Source organism: Delphinapterus leucas, chromosome 8, assembly GCF_059928025.1.
Source record: "Delphinapterus leucas isolate spDelLeu-1000000601 "Yukka" chromosome 8, BTC_Dleu_Yukka2, whole genome shotgun sequence".
Classification (NCBI taxonomy): domain Eukaryota; kingdom Metazoa; phylum Chordata; class Mammalia; order Artiodactyla; family Monodontidae; genus Delphinapterus; species Delphinapterus leucas.
Genome location: NC_143136.1, coordinates 87,000,639 through 87,021,627, shown reverse-complemented (window position 1 = coordinate 87,021,627; position 20,989 = coordinate 87,000,639). Strand labels below are relative to the sequence as shown.

The 20,989-nt window shown below is 36.1% G+C and overlaps 1 protein-coding gene across 7 annotated transcripts in view; it reads left to right on the top strand.

The window, feature by feature from the left end:
• ARHGAP15 (Rho GTPase activating protein 15) overlaps nt 1-20,989 on the top strand; it is a 623,182-nt gene that overhangs the window by 62,146 nt on the left and 540,047 nt on the right. For 6 of the 7 annotated variants that reach the window (XM_022569650.2, XM_022569649.2, XM_089916869.1 and 3 more), the window contains exon 3: nt 13,745-13,813. In XM_022569650.2, the coding sequence (XP_022425358.1) occupies nt 13,745-13,813 (69 nt within the window). Of the gene's footprint in view, nt 1-13,744; nt 13,814-20,989 lie in introns of those variants that run through there. The other variant, XM_022569655.2, reaches the window with a different exon arrangement.

Here is a 20,989-nt window from a genome sequence, read left to right as displayed (position 1 = left end):
TTCCTGCATGCTCATATTTTAAAAAGAGGCACTAAAATGCCTCTTGGAGTTGGCATGTTGGGCTTGTTGACTGCCAGGCTTTTTTGTAGAACATGTTGATGCAAGCTTTTCATTGAGGGTATCTGAGTTTCAGTATCTGAAGGACTTTAGAACCATTCATCCTTCTAGAGTAGACTCCTTAAGTCTTCTGGGTGAAGGGATACATTTTTTGCCACTGGCATTTCTGGGAGAAAAGTTGAGAATGGGTGCTGAGGGTTCCATTGCTTGGTACATAGGATTTAATCCCCTAGTTCACAGTACTGCACTCTTCTCTTCCCTCTGCAATTCCGGGTGATCCTAAGTCAAGACTCTGGAAACTGCCTGATTTAATGTCTGTCTCATGCATGTCTGGGAGCGGTCTCCTGGCTATGAATAAATGAGTGCAATGAATGACTGAGCCTGGGAGTCCGGCTTTTCCGATAATGGCTGTTGCAGGCAGTTTTGACCTTACCTCTTATCGTACCTTGTGCTTCCAAGTGATGAGCCTCTTGAACATTCTGTGGGGAGGGAAGGACTTATTAACTTTTTTGTCATTAATATCCTCATCTTCCACTGCTGCAAACACTGAGGTTGTAGATTTTTCATTTTACGAAGTAATATACAATGCTTTCATAACTTTTTATCTTCCAAAAGTTTTTTGAGATGTATTATCCACTTTTGTGCACATTTTCATTCTCTATGAATATGTTTTTATCCTTTTACTCTGATTTTAGTACACAGGGGGGATTAAGGTATATGTTCAATCCACAAGTTTCAACTAAAAGTCCACTTTGGCAACTTTACCTCAGCTGGTATAATATCTAGAACAGATAGATAGTCATTTTCCAATTCCAGGATATGCCAAATACAAATCTGTAGCACTATTTTTGAGTGAATACTATAGTAAAGTATATGCACCATTAGTTTATTTGTCTTCCTGATTTCCAAAACATTGCTATCATTATTTCATTTAGATAATGTTCAAGACGATTATAAAAATTTCTTATTTGAAATATGATGAAAATAGAATAGGCACTTAGGTGTAAGAAGATAGCTCAGTACAAGTTGATAAACACTAGTCTATATTTTGATCTACAAACAGTGTGATATGATGGACAGGCAACAAGCAGTTGTTGAATATTCACTTTTTTTTTTTTTTTTTTTTTTTGCGGTACGCGGGCCTCTCACTGTTGTGGCCTCTCCCGTTGTGGAGCACAGGCTCCGGATGCGCAAGCTCAGCGGCCATTTCTCACGGGTCCAGCCACTCCGTGGCATGTGGGATCTTCCCAGACCGGGGCACGAACCCGTGTCCCCTGCATCGGCAGGCGGACTCTCAACCACTGTGCCACCAGGGAAGCCCTGAATATTCACTTTGAGAGGCAGTAGATTCAGCATTTAAAAGCTTTGGAGTCAGCATACACGCGGTTTTGAATTGAATGAATCTGGGTTAACCAACAGCCTCTGACACTTGCTAACTTTCAATCTTATTTCTCTTGCCTTAGATTTATCATCTATGCAATGAGGGCAATAATCATAACTACTTCATGGATAGTACACATTATTAAAGTTGTTAAACACCACTGGCTATAGAATCAAGTTACTTGTGTTTGAATCCTGCCTCTGTTACTTAATAGTTGATCTCAGTCTAGCTCAACTTCTTTCAAAACTGAATTTAGGTGACTAGATTTTGGTCTTTGAGCTGGTGAGATAATGAGATTTAGATTTGTATGATGCGATTTTGGTCTTTGAGTGGATGCTATAATAAAACAAGACTCTTTGGAATTGTGGGAGAGGATGATGTATTTTGCTTGTGGGAGGGACATGATTTGTTGAGGGCCAGAGGTGGGATTGTGGTAGGCAAAATTCTAAAACCCCAGGATTCCCACCTCCTTGTGTGCATATCCAGTATAACTCCACTTCTTGAGTATTTAAAGATTTTTCTATTAAAATGCTTTCAGAGTATCCTAGAAGAAATAGTTGGAGTTTCTTAAAGAAATAACTCATTTAAAAAGAGTTTTTAAAAGCATCAAACACTTTAAAAGAACATTGACTGAATGTTAATTATCCATGCACTAAAATATATTTACTCATTTACTAGAAGGACTGTTGAAAGAGGAATTATATAATTGGTATAGCAGAGACTATACTAATGAGTACTTACCATGTGGTTGAAGCTGTATATGTTTTAATTTACTTATTTCTAATGGAATCCTATGAGGAATGACAACTATACCTTGCATATTTCACAACTGAGGAAATAGAGGCACCAAGAGGTAAAACAATTTTCCCAGTGGGTAAGTGATAATAGAATATAGAACTGTTCAAAATAATAATCTACATAATTGTGTAATGCTACTTAAAACCGTTATTACAGAAATATATCTACCTAAATCTATATCCATATCTATACCTATCTATATCTATTTATCTTCTCAGATTTTTCCTCTGGAAGAGGAGTGTAAGCCCCAAGCATTGGGTATACTACATAGATCAGGGAACTATAATATTATCCAACTAGTGTCAGTTATTTCAACTGTAGACTAATGGAGGGATCATTTTGAAAGTTCAACCTTATTTCAGTAAGGATAGATGGCAAATCTCCTATGAGAAACTATGGAACTTCGTCTGGAAATGACTACTGACTTAGTCCATATTTTGGAAAGAATGATGAATATGTTTATAACAGGGTATCACAGGGCAAGGCATTATAAGCTTTTGAAGGTCTTGGTAAATTCAATGAAAAATAGGTCACATGTATAAGATGATGCAATATGAAGTTTGAAGTGACCAATTCCATAATATGTATTTCTCACTATACTAAGTTCAGTTGATTTAAAGATGAGTAAAACATGGTCCTTACCCTCAAGAGTCTCTAGATAGGACATCTGCTTTTTTTCACTTTCAAAAAGTTAGTAGTATATAACTCTTACTGTAAAATACTCAAGGTGTGGTAAGTCATGAGGAAAATGATTTATTCTGGGAGCTCACTCTGACAGTTATAGAATAAAAACCAGATTGAAGAGTTTTGGATGACTATACCCATTCTTTGTCTATTTTCACCAGCAGCTCCCAAATAATTCCAAATTCAGTTTCTCATAAATACTTTTTCAAACTATTCAAACTTATCTCTTCTTTGACTAGTTTTCATTTAAGTATACATCTAAGCATGGTGCTAACTTGAAGGTCAATAAGGAAAACAGGATGAGGGATCTGTCTTTTATGAAAATGTGCTGCTTTTGAGAACTTTTTTTTTTGATAGGAAAAAATGGCAGATTTTCTCTTGTAAACCGTATGTTCTTGCATTTCTGATATCTGGAATCAGTAGCTTGCCAGAAACGTTCCCAATCAAAATTCAGACTAACCCATGAAGGTGTCCAAAGAAGTCTGTTCTGATTACTAAAGATGTTGAACTAGTCCTGACTTCAAACAGTAGATATTTCCACACTTTAGTGGTATATGACAGCTCTATTCATTCCACAATGTCACATTCTTTGGTTTTGGCCATTGGGTATTTACGCATTTCTGGCTAGGGAAGCAGAGAAACCTAATTTGATTCTCAAGCCAAAAGTTTTTAGGCCCTGTTCCTTTGGAACTTGGACTGGAGGATTTTGGCACTGTATAAAGACGAGGACAGAGCAAGTAGTCACACATAACTAACTGACTCAACAGAACATATTCAGGGAGAAAGATCATGCCTACACATTGGATAACCATTCTCCAAGGCAGACTGACAACACCCTGAATTCAATCACCCTTAAATAAACACACAAGGAAAGCAAAGCTTTAACATACCTTCCGGCACTGCTTTCCAAAGCAGCCTGATTGGTTTGAGTGCCATAGGCCAGGCTGCAGATGCAACCATTACTGTTGTTCTTACTTATGTCTGTCTGCTAACAAGCATTCATATGCTTTGGATCATTAAAGTCACAACCTCCTATGCCAATCTATTCCTCTTCCACGGATTTCCTGTAGATTGGAAAGAGAGATGCTATTTTCTGTTTCTTTTTTCTCTCTATTAGGACCTCCAGTAAGGGTTATTTCTGAGGTCTGAATATTGTAGCTTGTACCCTTGCTCCCATTGAGCATATAAATTGTGTTCCCATTAAGCTTGTTCTTTTTGCCTGATTTATTTCGTTTTCTGTTGTACGTGCCTTTTCAATGCAAGGCAAGTGATTTGTGCTGGAGCTGCGACAGACAAAAAGTGTTGTAACTTAAGCTATTTCCTGGTGCCATTGCTATCTGTGAGAGATCTGCTGTACTTACACCCTTGCTAAATTTCTTCTGACAGACTCCAGGTGGTCGGGATTTTCACAATCCATCCCATTTCTGAATTAGAACTTGTCATTTGGGGCTCTGTGGATTCTTCCTTATCATCTTACTGTTGGTAGCAGGTTGAGTGTATTTGTATATCTACCTGTAAAAGGCCACATGTGTCCACAGGTATAAGCAGAGGTAGAGAAACATAAGTGCCTCTTTCAGAGAAGGCACAGAAGACAGATACTGGAGAGAGAGAGAGAAAGAAAAAAATTGTCACTTGTAGTATTATGCAGGCTGCCCATCTAAACCCATCATTGCCTGGCACCTACACACTAAGGGCAAGGATCCAGCCAACTTGTGAGTGGGCACCATGCCATTTGAGCAGATGGGCATGGAAGTCGGCAGCCAGTAGACCATGTATGTGCATCAGCAGTGGGTGTTGAGGGCACGATTCCCAGAGGAGAATGTCCTAACAGCTGTCTGGCCTGAGCCAACGTACTTACGACCAAGGAAAAGTGCCATCCTTCAATCCTGCTGAGTTGGATTAACCTTCAGAACTAATCTGCGTTTTTGTCAGTAGAAGGTGAGTTTGGGGTCTATGAAAACCTCAAAAAATAACTGAAGAAAGGAAACTGGAAAGATACGATTATTAGACATTCACTAAAGATGCCAACAACATTTGTATGCATGTTTTAAATATTTGACCAAAAGTCCATTAATTCTTGAAAGAACGTCATGGTTATTAAAAGCTTTGCCTCCCACAATGCTTTTAGAAGTGACCTTTCGACACAGGGAGAGCATTTTCAGTGAGTTACATAGTACATTTCCATCTTTGCGCTAAGAAAAAATGTGCAAGGAAAGGTGTCAAAAGACTATAGAAATCTGACTGTGGGTAAATGTCTTTGTCAAACTTTACATATCATAGATCAAACTTGATATATCGTGGATTACAGCTTTCCAAAGAAGAGAATTTCTTCTTTACTGATTGAACATACACCTGAAAAAGTAAGAAGTAAATTTGATATTTCAACTTAAGCCCTTCTGGACAATGAAAGAGACTGAAAATAAAGCCTGTTTCTAATCTGATGAGTATTTCCAGACAGTTACACATCATGAAATTAGATATAGTTTGTTTCTGCCCAACATAGCCAAATGGTGATTTGACAACGATTTGTTTCATTTAGCTAAAAATAGGTAGACCATTTCAATAATTTAGACCCTCAATAACTGTTTGTTTTCTGTTTTCCTTTGTTTTGAGTTTTTGTGAGATAGTTTTCTTGGTATTGTTTTCCACTGCCTTGAATCTTTTTATTTAAAAAATAACATATGACTTGCCATTGTGGAGAAAATATCTGTTTGGCCTAAGTGTTCTAGATACCCATCTATATTTTCTTAATCTATCTAAACTCTTTCCTTTTGTTTACAGAGTAAAATATCTCTGTATGGAGAGTAAAAGAGATGAATACGTTATTTTATCTGCTAATGGTAGTAACTTTAGCTCTGGCTCTAATGAATTATCTAATGTGTTAGATCTAATACCATTAGTAGTATTATGAGTGAAATAAGATGTTTCTGTGTCTATTTGGCCCTTATTTTCTCATATCAATTTGGAAATTCATGGCTAAATATATATGAACCTATAAAGAAAAAAAGTAAGCTAAAAATTAAGACAATACATAAATGCACTTTACATGAAGAAAATGTAAAAAATTGTATTACTCAGATATCTCTGTGTTTCTTGATTCTGGTAGTTTTTATCTTACAAGCGCATTTGAAGGCTAAAATTGTGGAGCGTCCAAGTTCCATATGAATGATACCTCTCAGTCTGAGAAGATTCTTGGAGAGAAACATTTTACTGAAAGTATGCAAAAAAAAAATGAGAAAACTAAAACAGTATTTAGCAATAAACAAGGAAGTGTGCGCTGTATATAGTTCATTTTTATTTAAACAGGAAAGTAAGAGGCAGTTTGATTTTCTTCTTGGAGGAACACACGTGTTTGTGACTAAACAAAGGAGGGAAAATATAAAGGAGTTAGAATCATTCCAGCAAGCACTTACCTTTGGCTATCTGGGATAAGAATATGTGGTTGAAGCTGAATTTCACTCAACTAGACTTATCCCAGGATTGAAAGGCTGGTGAGAGCTTCAGGTGACCCAGATGCTGACTAAAGAATACTCAAGAAACTTAAAAAAAAAAAAAAAAAAAAAGCTGATAAACTTTAGTATACCCATCAAAAGGTTTCTGAATCTTTCATTTTCTGCAGGGGATAAAAGAGATGAGAGTGTCAGATTTCTGACTGACAATGTACAACCAAAAAAGGTTTATGGAAAAAAATTTTTAAAAAGACATTTGCTTATGCCCAATATGGCAATTGAATGATATTGTGGGCAGATGGAGGAAGAGAATACAAATGTTAAACAGTATACTGTGGTACATTAATAAGGAGTAAAACAAGATTTGGGTTTTCCATGGTTTATGTCATTACCTCTCGTTAGGACTAGGAAGGATACATTTAGTTAGTGGTAGAATAATTATGAGGCATGCGTAAATTTTATATGTGCCTACAAATATGTAAAGTTAGAACATTAAATGCATGATAAGGTAATGTCCTTATGTGTTCTTATCTTCCTTTTTTTTTTCAAAATCAGTTACCTACCACATACACATGATTGAAAAAATAGAGCCATCACTTAGGTTGATGTTTATTATTTCTAAACAACTAAATTGTTGTGAGTTTAAGAAATACTGGCCACCTCTCCACATTCCAAAAAAAAAAAGCTTCACTAACTTTCCTTAATTTCTGATTGTAGTAGCTTTAAGAAAAAGAACTTGCAAAACAAATGAAGATTTGAACATAAGACTTGGGATACACCAAAAACAAACAAGCAAACAAACAAAAACTCTTGAGAAACTGAAGATAAAAACTAAACTTAACCAAAAATTTATTTCTGTTTTTCATCCAAGTATCCAGGGAGGTTGCTAACGGGAGGTATGCCTCAGAAAATGTACATGTCTGTGAAAATGTTGGAACTAATGCTTTTATTCAAGTGATTTTATTTCAGTTCTAAGCCACGAGATATAAACTTTCATCAAAAATGGTAATCTATTTAAAATCAGAGCTATGTGGAATGTTTCATGTTTATGCATAACTCTCATAGTAGATGCTCCTAAACAAGGAAAATAATATGCTCAAATTCTGTTATTTTTACAGTTTGTAATATATCAAGTACTATACCCACCCATCAGTTTCATATTTTTTAAATAGTTAAAAGAAAAAAGGAATGGAAGAAAAAAATAGAGACACTTTGAAAAAGGGACTTTTAATTCCTTTTTTTGGAGGAAAAGGTATCTGAAAAACTTAATTATGATGCTTATTCTAATAAGAACAAAAAGGAATTTAAAGGAAAATATGCATTACACATCTTGAATACTTCATTTTCCACTTTGCTTTGCACAATTAGAAAGCTAGAGTACCTGGGGAGGGCAGAGGAGTGGAAGCAGGGAGCATAGTGGGCAGTGATAAAGGAGGAAACTCATAGATTTGATCTAAAAAATTTGCAGTGTTATATAATATTAACCTAATTTTGAGTTCAAAAAAATCCAAGTCAAAAGGTATTTGTATTTCTATTTTTTCAATGGTAGCTACAGATGATTTCTATTTACTGGAAAAATAAATCAATAGGAAGATGGCATCACTGAAAAAAAGATAAGGTCTGACATTTTTTTTTTTTCTCCTCAAAGGAAGGGTTGCCATCAACTCATGTATTTATTATGAAAGCTCAGTTGCTTAAGATGCAGAATACTGTGAGAGAAAAAACAGTTTAAGACATAACCATGTCACCTCAAAAGAAACTGTTAAGTAACATTCTTAATAAATAGGCTGGAGAAGTGTGGAATTGTTAAGGCCTCTTTCTGCTAAAATGCTGCAAGTAAATTGACAGGTAGCAATTCATAAAATTCTCAGATGGGAATTGTAAAATGATATTGAAACCAATATTTCATAATTTAAGAGTAAAAGAACTAGCAAAAAAAAAAATCAGGCTATAAACACTTAAATATGTGGTGGGTATACATGTTCACTTATATTTAGAGGGAAGATCTGTATACTATTTCAGATTATTTGGAGACATAAAAAGAAATCATACATACATATAAATCATATTTTCAGGCTTCCTCAGAAGAAATACTTCTGTACTTCACAGAGAAAATAATGTATTAAAATTTTTATATCAAGCTACTGCTAATGTTTTGACTGTTATTTTAGGTTTTCAAATTCAATGATTAATTAACAGTTCCTGCAAAAGTGCAAAGGATCTAAGATTAAACAATGGAACCCAGCCTTGCCAGCGTTCTGAAACTTATCCAGAAGCAATTTATAGAACAAGATGTAGGTTTTTTGATGTCAGGTACATTTAAAAGTTCTGATATCAAGAACTTCATCCAAAATGAAGGATTATCCAAAATGAAGTATGTGCTCTCTTTGCAATACTAGTATTAGAGATATTTTATAATGTCAACAAACAGGTACATTTTAAGCACCTACTATTAGAAATTACTGGCATATGAGTGTAACTAAACATGAAATGTTTACTGGCTAAAATGAATGGTTCATAAAAAATCTATGGAAAAGAATATAAAAAAGAATGTATATATATGTATATGTATATATACAAAAAAAACTGAATCACTTTGCTGTACAGCAGAAATAAATACAACATTGTAAATCAACTGCACTTCAAAAAAAAACCAAACTGATGTCTTAAGTGGGACTGTTTCTCAGGAGAATATCCCATAAAAATTTGCAAAATTATCAGATACTGCCAATAAGCTATTGATAAATAATTATATAAGCTGTAAGATTTTCTCTGTTTATACTGTGGCTTAGGAGAATCCTTTTTTCCCTTCAAACTTAACCTCATGAGACTGTGATTGACCTCAAATTTTCTTTACAATTATTATTTCAATTAAGTATGTCACAGAAGCACAGCTCTTTTGAAACATCCTAAGTTTTTCAGATATCCATGCAAGACAATTGAGCAACTTTGGTTCCAGAATGTCCTAAATGATAAGTCTCAGTCAGCATAATCTGATTTGGCATAACATATTTCTGTACCTAATGCTTAACTGAGAAAGACATTAAAGCAAAAGACAGGTGATGAAAGTTTTCTTTTCTTCCGTATCTTCATAACTTGATTGAACATGATAGATTAGCTAGCTTATTGATTTAGGAATGATCAGCAATATTACTTCCCCTAAAGGAATAGTAAGATGATTCATAACAGATTTGAAATCTGATTTCTAACTTCCTGCATCAATGTGTACAAATGTGTAAGCTTGGCTCTCTTCAAATTTCTACCTTAGGAATATCCACTTATGCACGCAGGGGATCTCTGTAGTTCCCCAAGAATTTAGTGACTGTCTTTATACATAGACATTTATATTTCTGGAAAAACAATAAAGTGCAATAGCTGAGGGCTTAGATCCACGTTAAAACATCACCCATGCTTTCACTAGCTATGGACTTTCAAAGTTACTTTAAAGGTGTGTGTCTGTGTTTCTACCTTTATGAAATATATGTCATTGATCTCTTAATGTTTGGGTGATAATTAAATATTTCAGTACATGCAAAACACTTAGAACAGTGCCTGGCAACTAATAGGCACTCAGTAAATGTTAGCAGGCAGTATTATTGTTGTATCATTTCTCAAGTTGAATTCTTGTTTATACCATGGAACCAATGGTTTCCTTCAGGGGTGGTATGCACTTAGTAACTGGTCATTTCTAATTCCATTTCTTCCCATTAAAATTTGTTTCCCAAACTTCAGTCATTCACTTATTGTGTTTGTTCTTTTTTTCCCCCACATTTCATTTACTTAAATAACTTTATATTAATGGAAAATGTATTCATATCACTAATAAATGGCTCTGATATGATAAATTTTTCTACTAAACCTTAAAATTATGTAAATAATAATTAAAATTGAAACATTCATCAGCTAAAATCATCTCTTGTACCCCTGGCAGTATGTATACAACACATTTTGAAGCATTGCCTTATAAGAAAGCTTTCTATAGGTGACTAGAAGGGAATATTTAGAGGCTTGTGGACCACTATGCCCATTAAAATCCAGTAGTGGTAGGACAAAAGATGGCATGGACTTGGCCATAGAAGAAATGGTAAAACTGACACAAGTGAATGCCCAGGTGCCTATTCATTGGTATCATATTGTGGAGACATTTACATACTACTGCTTTCTCTAACATTTAAAGCTTGAGGTACTTTACATGCCAAAAGAATGACTTTTACGCCAAGACTATAAATCCAGCAAGAAAATGGAACAAGAAAACTCCCTCTATCCCAGAATTCTCCGACCTTTGTAAGCTGAATATGACATGTATACTAAATTTTCACTGAAGATTATAAATCTTAGTATAATGAGTAATAGTTGAGAGTAGTAAATTCTAAATGCATAGCAATATAAAACAAATTCTAGTTCCTTAAGAGGCTTAAATACCAAATATATGTATATTCTCCCCCTGCTGAGAAGCTGAAATATCAATGAATAACAGGTATGAGGTTTTGGTTGCTAGGATTTCTCTCATTAACTATTATTCTGTTCACAGTTTTCTTATTTAAAAGACCTTTCATTTCAACATTGATTGAGTGTCAACTATGGTTATCTTAATTAGGGTAATGTTAACACCTATAAAATTCTCTAAAATACATGATGGCTCCACAAAATAGAAGTTTATTTCTCGCTATATACAAGTTCGAAGGAATTTTTCTACCTGAATTCTCTGTCCTCGCTGCAACTTTTCTCTAAGTATAAAATTATTCCAAAATAAAAAGTTTACTAAATAAAACAAAGTGAATTTTCCTGGCCTGTGCTTGGCTTTTCTTGACATGGTGATTCAGGGCCCCCAACTTGCATCTTTATCCTCCCATAAGGCCTCGGTTAATGTTTACTCCCAGCCAGTATACTAGGAAAGAGAACATTGTGGGGGGAGCACTCACTGGTTAATAGCCTTGGAGGGGGAGTGGTTCTCATTATTTCTGCTCATTTGCCTTTGGTCTGAACTAGTCACGTGGCCACTCTTAACTGTAAGGCAGGCTGAGAGTGCAGTCTGGAGATGTGCTCAGGAAAGAGAGCACAGAATTTGGTGAGTGACCACCAGGCTCTTCCTCCCTCCCATATATCAATTTGCACCTGTATTCCAAGACTTAGAAATACACCCATACACCTCCTCAAAGGAGACAACCAAAAGTCCCATCCAGTTACTGCCTCAAGCTCCAGTTCCAGAATCTCTGGTGATAAGTAGCTTTCTTCATCAGGCCCAAATTTTCTCCAGGGTGTTAAGAATTTAGAACTTGAAAAATAAGCTCTCTGTCCTGCCCTCCCCATCATATCCAATAGAAAATGGTGGGGCAAGAACTTAATACCTGGAAATAAACAAACAAACAAAGATCGTCTCGTTTGTAAAGGAAAGAATGGTAAATGACCAACAGTCTCTGGACCAAAGTGATGATTGTAATCCTGCTGGGCAGGTCCTCTGAGACCCTGCCCTGGCAGTAGAGACAGTTTCTGGCTCTTCTTTCTGGGAGAATTTCCCATATCCATTGTTCTCCCAGGTTTCTGGCTCTGCTTTCTGGAGTCTCTTCCTTCCCCATTATCCTTCTTGGGCCACATCTGAAGTGGGAATTGAAGAAAATGGCTTCCTTGAATGTTGTACTTCCTTCATAATTCAGTTTTTGTGGAGCAAATATGGGATTCAGGGATTGAATAGAATCACAGGGTTTTTAGGCCAGGCTTTTGGTTTCTTTGGGAATACAGTTCCCTCAAAATCTTAGTAGACATTGATCTAATTCCCTCAGTCTGTTGCATGTGCTGGTAAGCAGAGTCAAAGACATCCAAAGTTCCTTTCTAGACATGGTACTTGAGCCTGCTTTATTTAAAGATTCCTTGCACTCATGCCTTTCTCTCTCTTTGTCTCTCTCAGTCTCTGCCTCTGTCTCTTCCTTTTTCTTCCTAGTGCTTTGTCCCAACCCTTTCCACTCTCTCCTTCATTCAAAGTACTGGAAAATTCCTGTTTAGTGAAATAGTACTCTTGATGAGAGCTTCTACTTAAATTTTCAAGATAATGATTTTTAATTATAAATTCCTCACTTTTTTTTTTAAATTATAGAATCTGTCTACGATGCTTCTTCAGGAGAAAGAACAATAAGGCATTTAAAACAAACTTGTTCCAAAAGCACTTGTTGTATGATTATTATATATTTATATATATATGGATAATAGTAGAAGACAGGGAAATTAATAGCACATTAACTCCGAAAAAGCTGAGTTCATAACATAACATAAACACAAAGTGTTTCAATATTAAATATTTTGTTCCAGTTATTACTACAGCGTTGCAGATCACACTGAAACATAGAGGTATAAAGCAATGATTTTTTTATGCTTATGGAATCTGGTCAAAAATTCAGATAAGGCACAACAGGAACGGCTTATTTCTCCTACAGTGTTTGAGGTCTCTGCTGGGAAGACTTGAAAGCTGGGGGTGGTTCAATGGCTGGAAGAAGGAATCATCAGGATATCTTTATACTCACGTGATTGGTGGTTGATACTGGCTGTCTGCTGGAACCTCAGCTAGTCTGTCATCTAGAAGACTTACGAGGTCTCTCCCAGTGGTCTCTCTGTATGGGATGATTTGGTGACTTTTTTTTTTTTTTTTTTTTTTTTTTACAATCCATAGCAAATATATTACTCAATAACCAGTGCCACATCATAGCATCACCCAGAGCCCTCACCTTCCCTCCCCACCTGTCCCCAAGGGTACAGCCATAATGGAAAAAACAAAAGTAAACTCAGATCTCTGCTTTTCCTCTGGAAAAAGGGATCTTGGCCCCGGAAGCCCCTTTCCACAGGTCTCAGCAGGCAAGGGAGTGGACACCTCCTGTGCCCAGAGAGCAGGGCTCCAGGCTCCAACAACAGAGAGAACATGCAGGCAGGAGCCAGAGCCCCGTGTCTGCGGAAGAAGATGAGCTGGGAGTATTCCAAGAGAACAAGGGGGTAGTGAGTGATATTTTTATGCTCTAATATTTGGAGTCCATATAGTATTACTTCTGCCATATGTTTTGGTTAAAGCAGGTATAAAGGTCTGCCCAAGTTTGAAATGAAAGAACATAGACCTCACCATTTGATAGAAGGGGTGTCAAGGTCACACAGTAAGAAGACCACATGCAATATGAGATTGTTGCAGCCAGCCGTCTTTGAGTACACATCTTACTCAAATTAATGTCCAAAACATTTACTTCCCATTTAAATGTACTTTATTCGCCTTTTTGAATGAATCTGAATATGGTTATTTTCATGTGCACTTTTACTAAATTACGCTCTTTTAAATCATTTAAAGTTTTTTTTTTTAAGAAAAATAATATAATAGTATCAAATGTCACTATTTTTTCAGGTATCCCGGCACAGAAGGAATCATTCACAGCATGTCTTGAAAGATGTCATTCCTCCACTGGAACAACTGGTAAGTGATTATTTCACTTCAATACTGTATTATTTATCTACTGCTACAAAATAAATTACCTCAGAACTCAGCAACTTGGAACAGCACATATTATTATCTCATGTTTCTGTGGGTAAGGAATCTGGGCATAACCTAGCAGGGTCCTGTGGCTCAGAGCCTTTCAAAAGTTTGCACTCAAGGTTTAAGCCAAAATTGGGGTCACATCTGAAGGCTTGACTGGGGAAAGATCTGTTTTCAAGTTCAGGTACGTGGTTGCTGGCAGGATTTAGTTCCTTCAGGGCTTTTGGCCAGAGGCTGCTCTTACTTCCTTGCCACTTGGGCTTTTCCAGCATGGTGGCTTGCTCCTTCAAAGCATGCAAACTGAGAAGACAAGAGTCTGGCTTATTCTGCTCCTGCCAAAATGACCTCCTTACTTTTTCCACAGGGCCGTTTCTCCTCTTCTTTCCTCTGCCTGATACAAAATACTTCATTTGGCGCCCAGAAATTTTTAGGGCTTATTCGTTCCTTTTCTTTGCATCTCTGTTCAAATATCACCTTTTAAGATAGCTCTTCTCTAGTGTCCCCTAAACACAAATGAGCAAATTTAAAAACCCACCATTTCTGTCCACACTTCTTTTCTCTTACCCTAATTTAATTTTCTGCATAGAACTTACCACCATGTGGTATACTCCGCAGTTTCTTTTTATTTGTTTGTCATCTCCTTAGAAAGTTCTGTGAGAGCAGAGTTATTGTCTCCTATGTTTATAACTATTCCCATGATTATAACAATTACTAGAACATAGTAAAATCTCAGTAAATGTGTGTTAAATGAGTGCACAAATGAAATAGTTAATGACTTTTTTTTTAATTTCCAAGCTCATAGTACACAGATCTATACTTGTGTACTTTCTCTTCATTATCTCATCATATATCTTGAAGTGCTACTTAGTCATTTGTTCTTAGCGCATCTTGCTGTCATCCTTAAAATGAAATATCCCAAGTTGAACACACCATCACCATCTTCCCAAATTGATTCCTATTTCCATTGAACCCCATCTCTATTTTTTTAATAGCTGTTAAAAACAAAACGTTAGCTCTTTTTAATAGAGACTTGTTTTAAAATTTTATTTATTTCTTTAAATTTTTATTTTATATTGGAGTATAGTTGATTAACAATGTGTTAGTTTCAGGTGTACAGCAAAGTGATTCAATTATACATATACATGTATCTATTCTTTTTCAAATTATTTTCCCATTTAGGCTATTACAGAATATTGAGCAGAGTTCCCTCTGCTATACAGTAGGTCCTTGTTGGTTATCTATTTTAAATATAGTAGTGTGTACATGTTAGTCCCAAACTCCCAATCTATCCCATTTCTATTAGTAGCAAATGTTTATCTAGGCTGAGAACACATTTTCTTTGGATCCTTTATTTTCTCTATGACCCTTCACATGTCAACATTTTCTGAGGTGGTTTCTCCACAGTGGATGTGGTGGCCTCATCTTTTTCTCCATGTGTACAGGCACACCCTTTCTGAGGCCTTCACATGCTTTTGGTCTCACCCCGCTGTATCCCACCATGCCTCTCCCACTGATCCTGTGCTACTGTACAACCTTCCACACCAACCTTGTTTAAACAGTACCTTCATTATTTCATTCTCCTTGTCAGAACTTTCAACAGCTTCCTATTTTCTATAGCACCAAGTCTATAGACTTCTCTCACGGCTCTGATTTACCTTATTTATTATCTACTGCCAAATACACAACCTCAAGCCAGCAGTAGTAACATGATTAAGACATGGTTCTCACCCTGAAGGAGTTTGGATTTTCTGTAACAATTATAGTTCCTTCATCTCAGCACTCTTTTGTGTTGTTCTCTCTTATTTCATGGGTAATAGACTTGTTCCATGGCTAGACTATAAATGCTTTGAAGTTAGGGGTCATGACTTGTATTTTCTTTATTATATCATACTTCCCCTTACATTGCTTCTGGGACTAGTGTTTGTTCAGAAAAGACATGTTTGTCAATTGATTTAATGATAAGATATTAAAGATTTATTAAAACAATATTATTGATTTTGGAGATTAATAAATATATGACCTCTATTCATAGTGAAAGACATTTTAAAATTTAGTTAGATATAACAATATCTTGTTTTCAAAATTAATCACTTAGGTTTCAACTTAGAGACCATTTTCCCTGGAAAGTATTTCTTTGCTTCCTCAACTTTGCATCAGGTAGCCCTTCTTTATTCTACCTTCCTATAGCAGCTTGGCCTTGCCTCTGTCTCTAAATTGCCTCTATCTCTAATCACACTAAAATTGCCTGTTTCCTTTTACTTGTCTCTTACTGCACTATAAGTATTTGAGGGGAGAGCTATGCTTCACTTACTGTTTTATTATTAAAACTTCATAGAAGGCCTGGCATAGTATAGCTGTACAGTGAATAGAAAATAATTGTGTTTCTTTTCTATAAATTTGCCTTACAGAACATATAAAGTGCTCTTTTTTAAATATAGCACGTGCAAATGTTTCTCTGAAGTGTTTGATGAAACATGGCAAAAGTTAGACTGAAAATGAAGCTATATGAACATGTGTGTACGTCATATAAATATATATGCAATTATATATAATTTTACAAGTACAAATATATATGGATTGTATTTGAAAAATGCCTTAAAGTGTCTCAAAATTTTTACATGAAATATATATTAATTATGAATTTTAAAAATTAAAATTATGGTCATTACTTAAATTTAATCAATAACTAATGGTATATTTGTGCTATGCCTATACATCAAGCATAGACTAATATTAAAAAAATTAGAATATTCAGAAATAGTTTTGTCAGTTTAATAACTTCCTACCTTTAAGGTTATTTGTTGGTTTGCTGGCCTATAGTTATGTGTTTTGACTCTGCAGCCTCAATTCTCAATAAATGAAACTCATTTTAAATATCTCAAATTATGGATAGTTTAACTAAAAGAAAATATATCTAAGTGCTCAATATTCTATTCTAGGTCAGATAACCTTGTAAAAGTGACATTGGGAAGTACTGCTGATAGAAGGAAAAAAAGACAGTAATTTGTTGACCTCTTCAGTTTGCAGTCTCTCTGAATCTCTTTCTCTGCATCTCTCTCTCTCTCTGTTACTCTCTCTGTCTACACAAGCACACACACTCTCCCTCTCTCTCTCTCTCTCTGAACTCTACTGGAACTACCAACCAATTTACTTCCTATTCCTGAGTTGGGTTTCCCTGGACCCTCTCTTTGACTACTTGTTTATCTTGCTCTATCTTGTGAACAGAGGTTATGTTCAACTTTTATTCATCAATCTCTACTTGAATTAAATTGCTTATTTAATGTTACTTTAAAGACAAATGATTATCTTTCCCCCACACGTCTTACTTATGAATTACTTCATTATGGTAGACGATTCCAAAATAACCACCAATTCCCTCAAACAACAAATTCTGATTAGTATTTTTTTTTAATTTCATTTACTTATTAATTTATTTTTGGCTGCGTTGGGTCTTCGTTGCTGCGTGCGGGCTTTCACTAGTTGCAGCGAGCGGGGGCTACTCTTCGTTGCAGTGCATGGGCTTCTCATTGCGGTGGCTTCTCTTGTTGCAGAGCACGGGCTCTAGGAGCGCAAGCTTCAGTAGTTGTGGCACGCAGGCTCAGTAGTTGTGGCCCCCAGGCTTAGTTGCTCCGCGGCATGTGGGATCTTCCTGGACCAGGGCTTGAACCCATGTTCCCTGCATTGGCAGGCGGATTCTTAACCACTGCGCCACCAGGGAAGTCCCTCTGATTAATTTTTAATTATCCGTTACTGTTTACATCAAGACTTGAATTATTTTCTAGAACCTATAAAGCTGTCTTTATATTTGACTAATATAACTGTATAATTATTTTTAACCTAGATTCACATATTTTTTATGCAAATCTGATGTGTTCCTTCCTTCATCTCTGCATTTCTTTTTCTTTCCCTCATGCCTGCCTCAGTGTTGCTTCTGGAATCATCCAATAGGTTCTTGCAGTAGTTTCCCTTGCCAGTACCTACCAGGATCAACTACCATATATAAAATGATATACACCAAAACACTGTAGAAAATAGTAAAATCCTTTAAGTTGATGTTATTACTCATTATTTTTACTATATGGATCTTTGAGCTTATTTATATCCCACATTTTCTGCTATAAATCCCATTTCCTTTATCTCCTATATTTAGAACTTCCTTGAACAGTATCCAGCAATCATGGGAGGCTTTGGCTTTAAGCACAACCGGCAAAAGTATCCTATTTGATGCACTCCCTTCGGAGAAAAGTAATTCACTTTATGACAGTGGAGTCTGCCATGGTGGATGCTCCCATAGATGCTATCACCCTTTGGTAACCATGCTTTACCTCTCAACTTCCCCTTTAATAAAGTAGGTTGTGATCAACACAGTTAAACAGAAACATAATGCATTTCTTTTGAATACTAACAAAAATATATTCCTATTTGGAGTCTGAAATCTTAGGGCAGAAACTACCCAGTTCACTGACAGCTGAAGTCATTTATGCCACTTGGTGTGCAAATCCATATGCTATCAATGCATGAGACTATATTATTTTCTGAGAAGCCGTGTTGTTGCTTAACCAGTTCTGTAATGCGGCAAAGATTTTAAACATGAAATGTCAAATATACTAATATGTGTTTGTTTCCTGATCTTGTATATTTCATATTATAACTCTTCGTGAGACCTAATTATTTTCCAGGCATTTTCCCTTTTCCCCCTAAAGAAATGTTCAAGAAAAATAACCCTGTTTATAGCATGTTAAATCTTTATCATCTTTATGTTTATCAAAAGAGTATAAGACATCTCTACAGATAACCCTGCAGGAGTCAAAAGCCTGTGGCAGGTTTTAGAGAATCATCTGCTACCTCCTGAGCTAGAAGGACTTGGAGGCCAGAGCTCAGGAAGTTACCATGGCTTGGGGGCAAAGCAGGCTTTTGCAGATAAACCTTAAGTCACAGATTCTACCTTTTGGAGCCAGATATCATTTTGTGGATTAATTAATACTTGTGAGGGCTTTAAGGATGAAAGACACTGTGAGCACACAGTGTTTTCTTATTTTAAAACAAAGGACGGCCCCTGTGGGTGAATAATTCTATTGATCAGGCTGTGCTTTCCTCAAATTGCAAAAAATTTTCAAAAGCTCTTCAGTCTTTCAAAATTCTACTTTGTTAAGATAGAATTAGGTTTTCTGAAAAAAACTTCTTCCCAGATCTTCAAGCTGGCAGTATGTTAATAATGTTATATAATTTAATAACAGTAATACAAACCATCTCCAAGTTTTCATTGCTTTATGTACCCTTCCTTTACTCAAACAGCAGGAGTGTGTTTTTTATTTAAAAAAAAATTTTATTGGAGTATAGTTTTTACAGTGTTTTGTAGGAGTGTGTTAATTCCAATGTTTGTTGAGGCCATCCCTGTGCTGGGCACCGGGCTGGGTTTAGGGTATGCAATGATATGCTAAATAGTCATGTCCTTTTTTGGAGGGGCTGTCAGTCTAGGGGTGAAGAAAAGTATTAAACGAGTAAAGAAAGGCATAATTCTCTGAATGCAAATTACACAACATGCTATGACAGCAGACAAACAAGTTTCTATGAAAGAGGGAGAGCCTACCTTGGATTAAGTAGTCATAAGATCACTCTTTGAAAGGGCCATTTAAATTGAGATTTGTAGGGTGACTAGAGTTTGTCAAGCAAATTACTGGAAGAATGATGCAAACTGAAGGAACATCAAGTGCAAAGGTCTGGAAGTCAGAACAAAGTGGTTACATTGGAAAAACTGCAAGAATGCCACACTGGCTAGAACAGGGAAATAAGTCTGGAAGTGTGGGCAGATTGAGGCAGTGCTCAGATGTTGATGGGCCTTGAGGTGATGATACGGAGTTCAGAAGCCATTAAAACACAGAAACAGGTTACCATGACTTCTCCCATCCAGGCCTACATTTGAAATTCATTTAACTGTAGAGTAGAGAAGAAGAACAAACACAACAACAAAAAAGGTTGTTAACATTGAGCAATCCTTTCTTCCCTACTGCCTTGACCAAAATTAGGTTATAACAAAACGATTGAATTAGGCTAATAAGTTGCCCAGGCAGTGACCAGGAAGGCGATTCTCACTGAATTCCAATGACGGGCAAGGAAACAAAGAAGTCAGGGAAGAAGAGAGAAATAAAGGAGGAGAAAGGAGATGTGATCCACAGGAAAAGCCTCCAGAAGACTGAAATTCTTAAGACAAAAAGAGGTTCCCTCATCAGCCTGTTTCCCAATTAGAACCTGGATATTTTGGTGGTGACCAAATGAAACACACTGGTTACAAGATAAAAGGCTCAGGAAAAGGCTATGGGGGTTCTTAAACATCAAAATGTAGCTTATTCAAGATGATATTTTGATGAGTTAAGGGTAAATAAATCAGAGACATGTGGGTAAAATTTCTCTTGAAATACACAGGGGTTTAAAATGATGGGGAAATTCACTTGGCAAAACATTATATGTACTTTGCCAAACCCAACATTTGAAAAACAGTTTAAGACATTCAGCAGAACCCCAAAGCACAACATATTCTCTTATCCTGAGAGTAAGAGAGGGAGAATACCCATGAAAGCATTGTGCAACATACACACTGCAGGGTATAAATAATTTACAATGAGCAAACCATGCCTAACTTTGAGACCTGAAGTCAAGACCGGCTTCTCCAGAACTTCTTTGAGAATGCTTTATTACTCCTTTACAGGCATCACTCATGTATGACACAGCATCGGTTTTCTTTGCTTTTCTTCTATCCTCCTTTTTGTGTAATTATTGTATCCAACTTGAGAATTTTGGTTTACCACTTTTTTAAAGTATGCACACAGTAAATTATGTATCTACATTAGGCAGAAATATTATATTTCACCCCTCTAAATGCATCATAGTTCATTCTCCAGCTATATGTAAGATAGTCCTATAATTAAGCATTTACAGTTTTTATGTACTTAGTACTTTATAAGATGTACAGATAAGCTGCATTTTGAAGGTGATATTTTTTCCTTGTTTTTGTTTCTGTTCTACTGCAAGTCCACACACATGGTCAGCAGATCTGATATAGCAAGAAAGCTAGAGCCAGTACAGAAATAATTGGAAACGGAGAAGAAAAATGTAAGC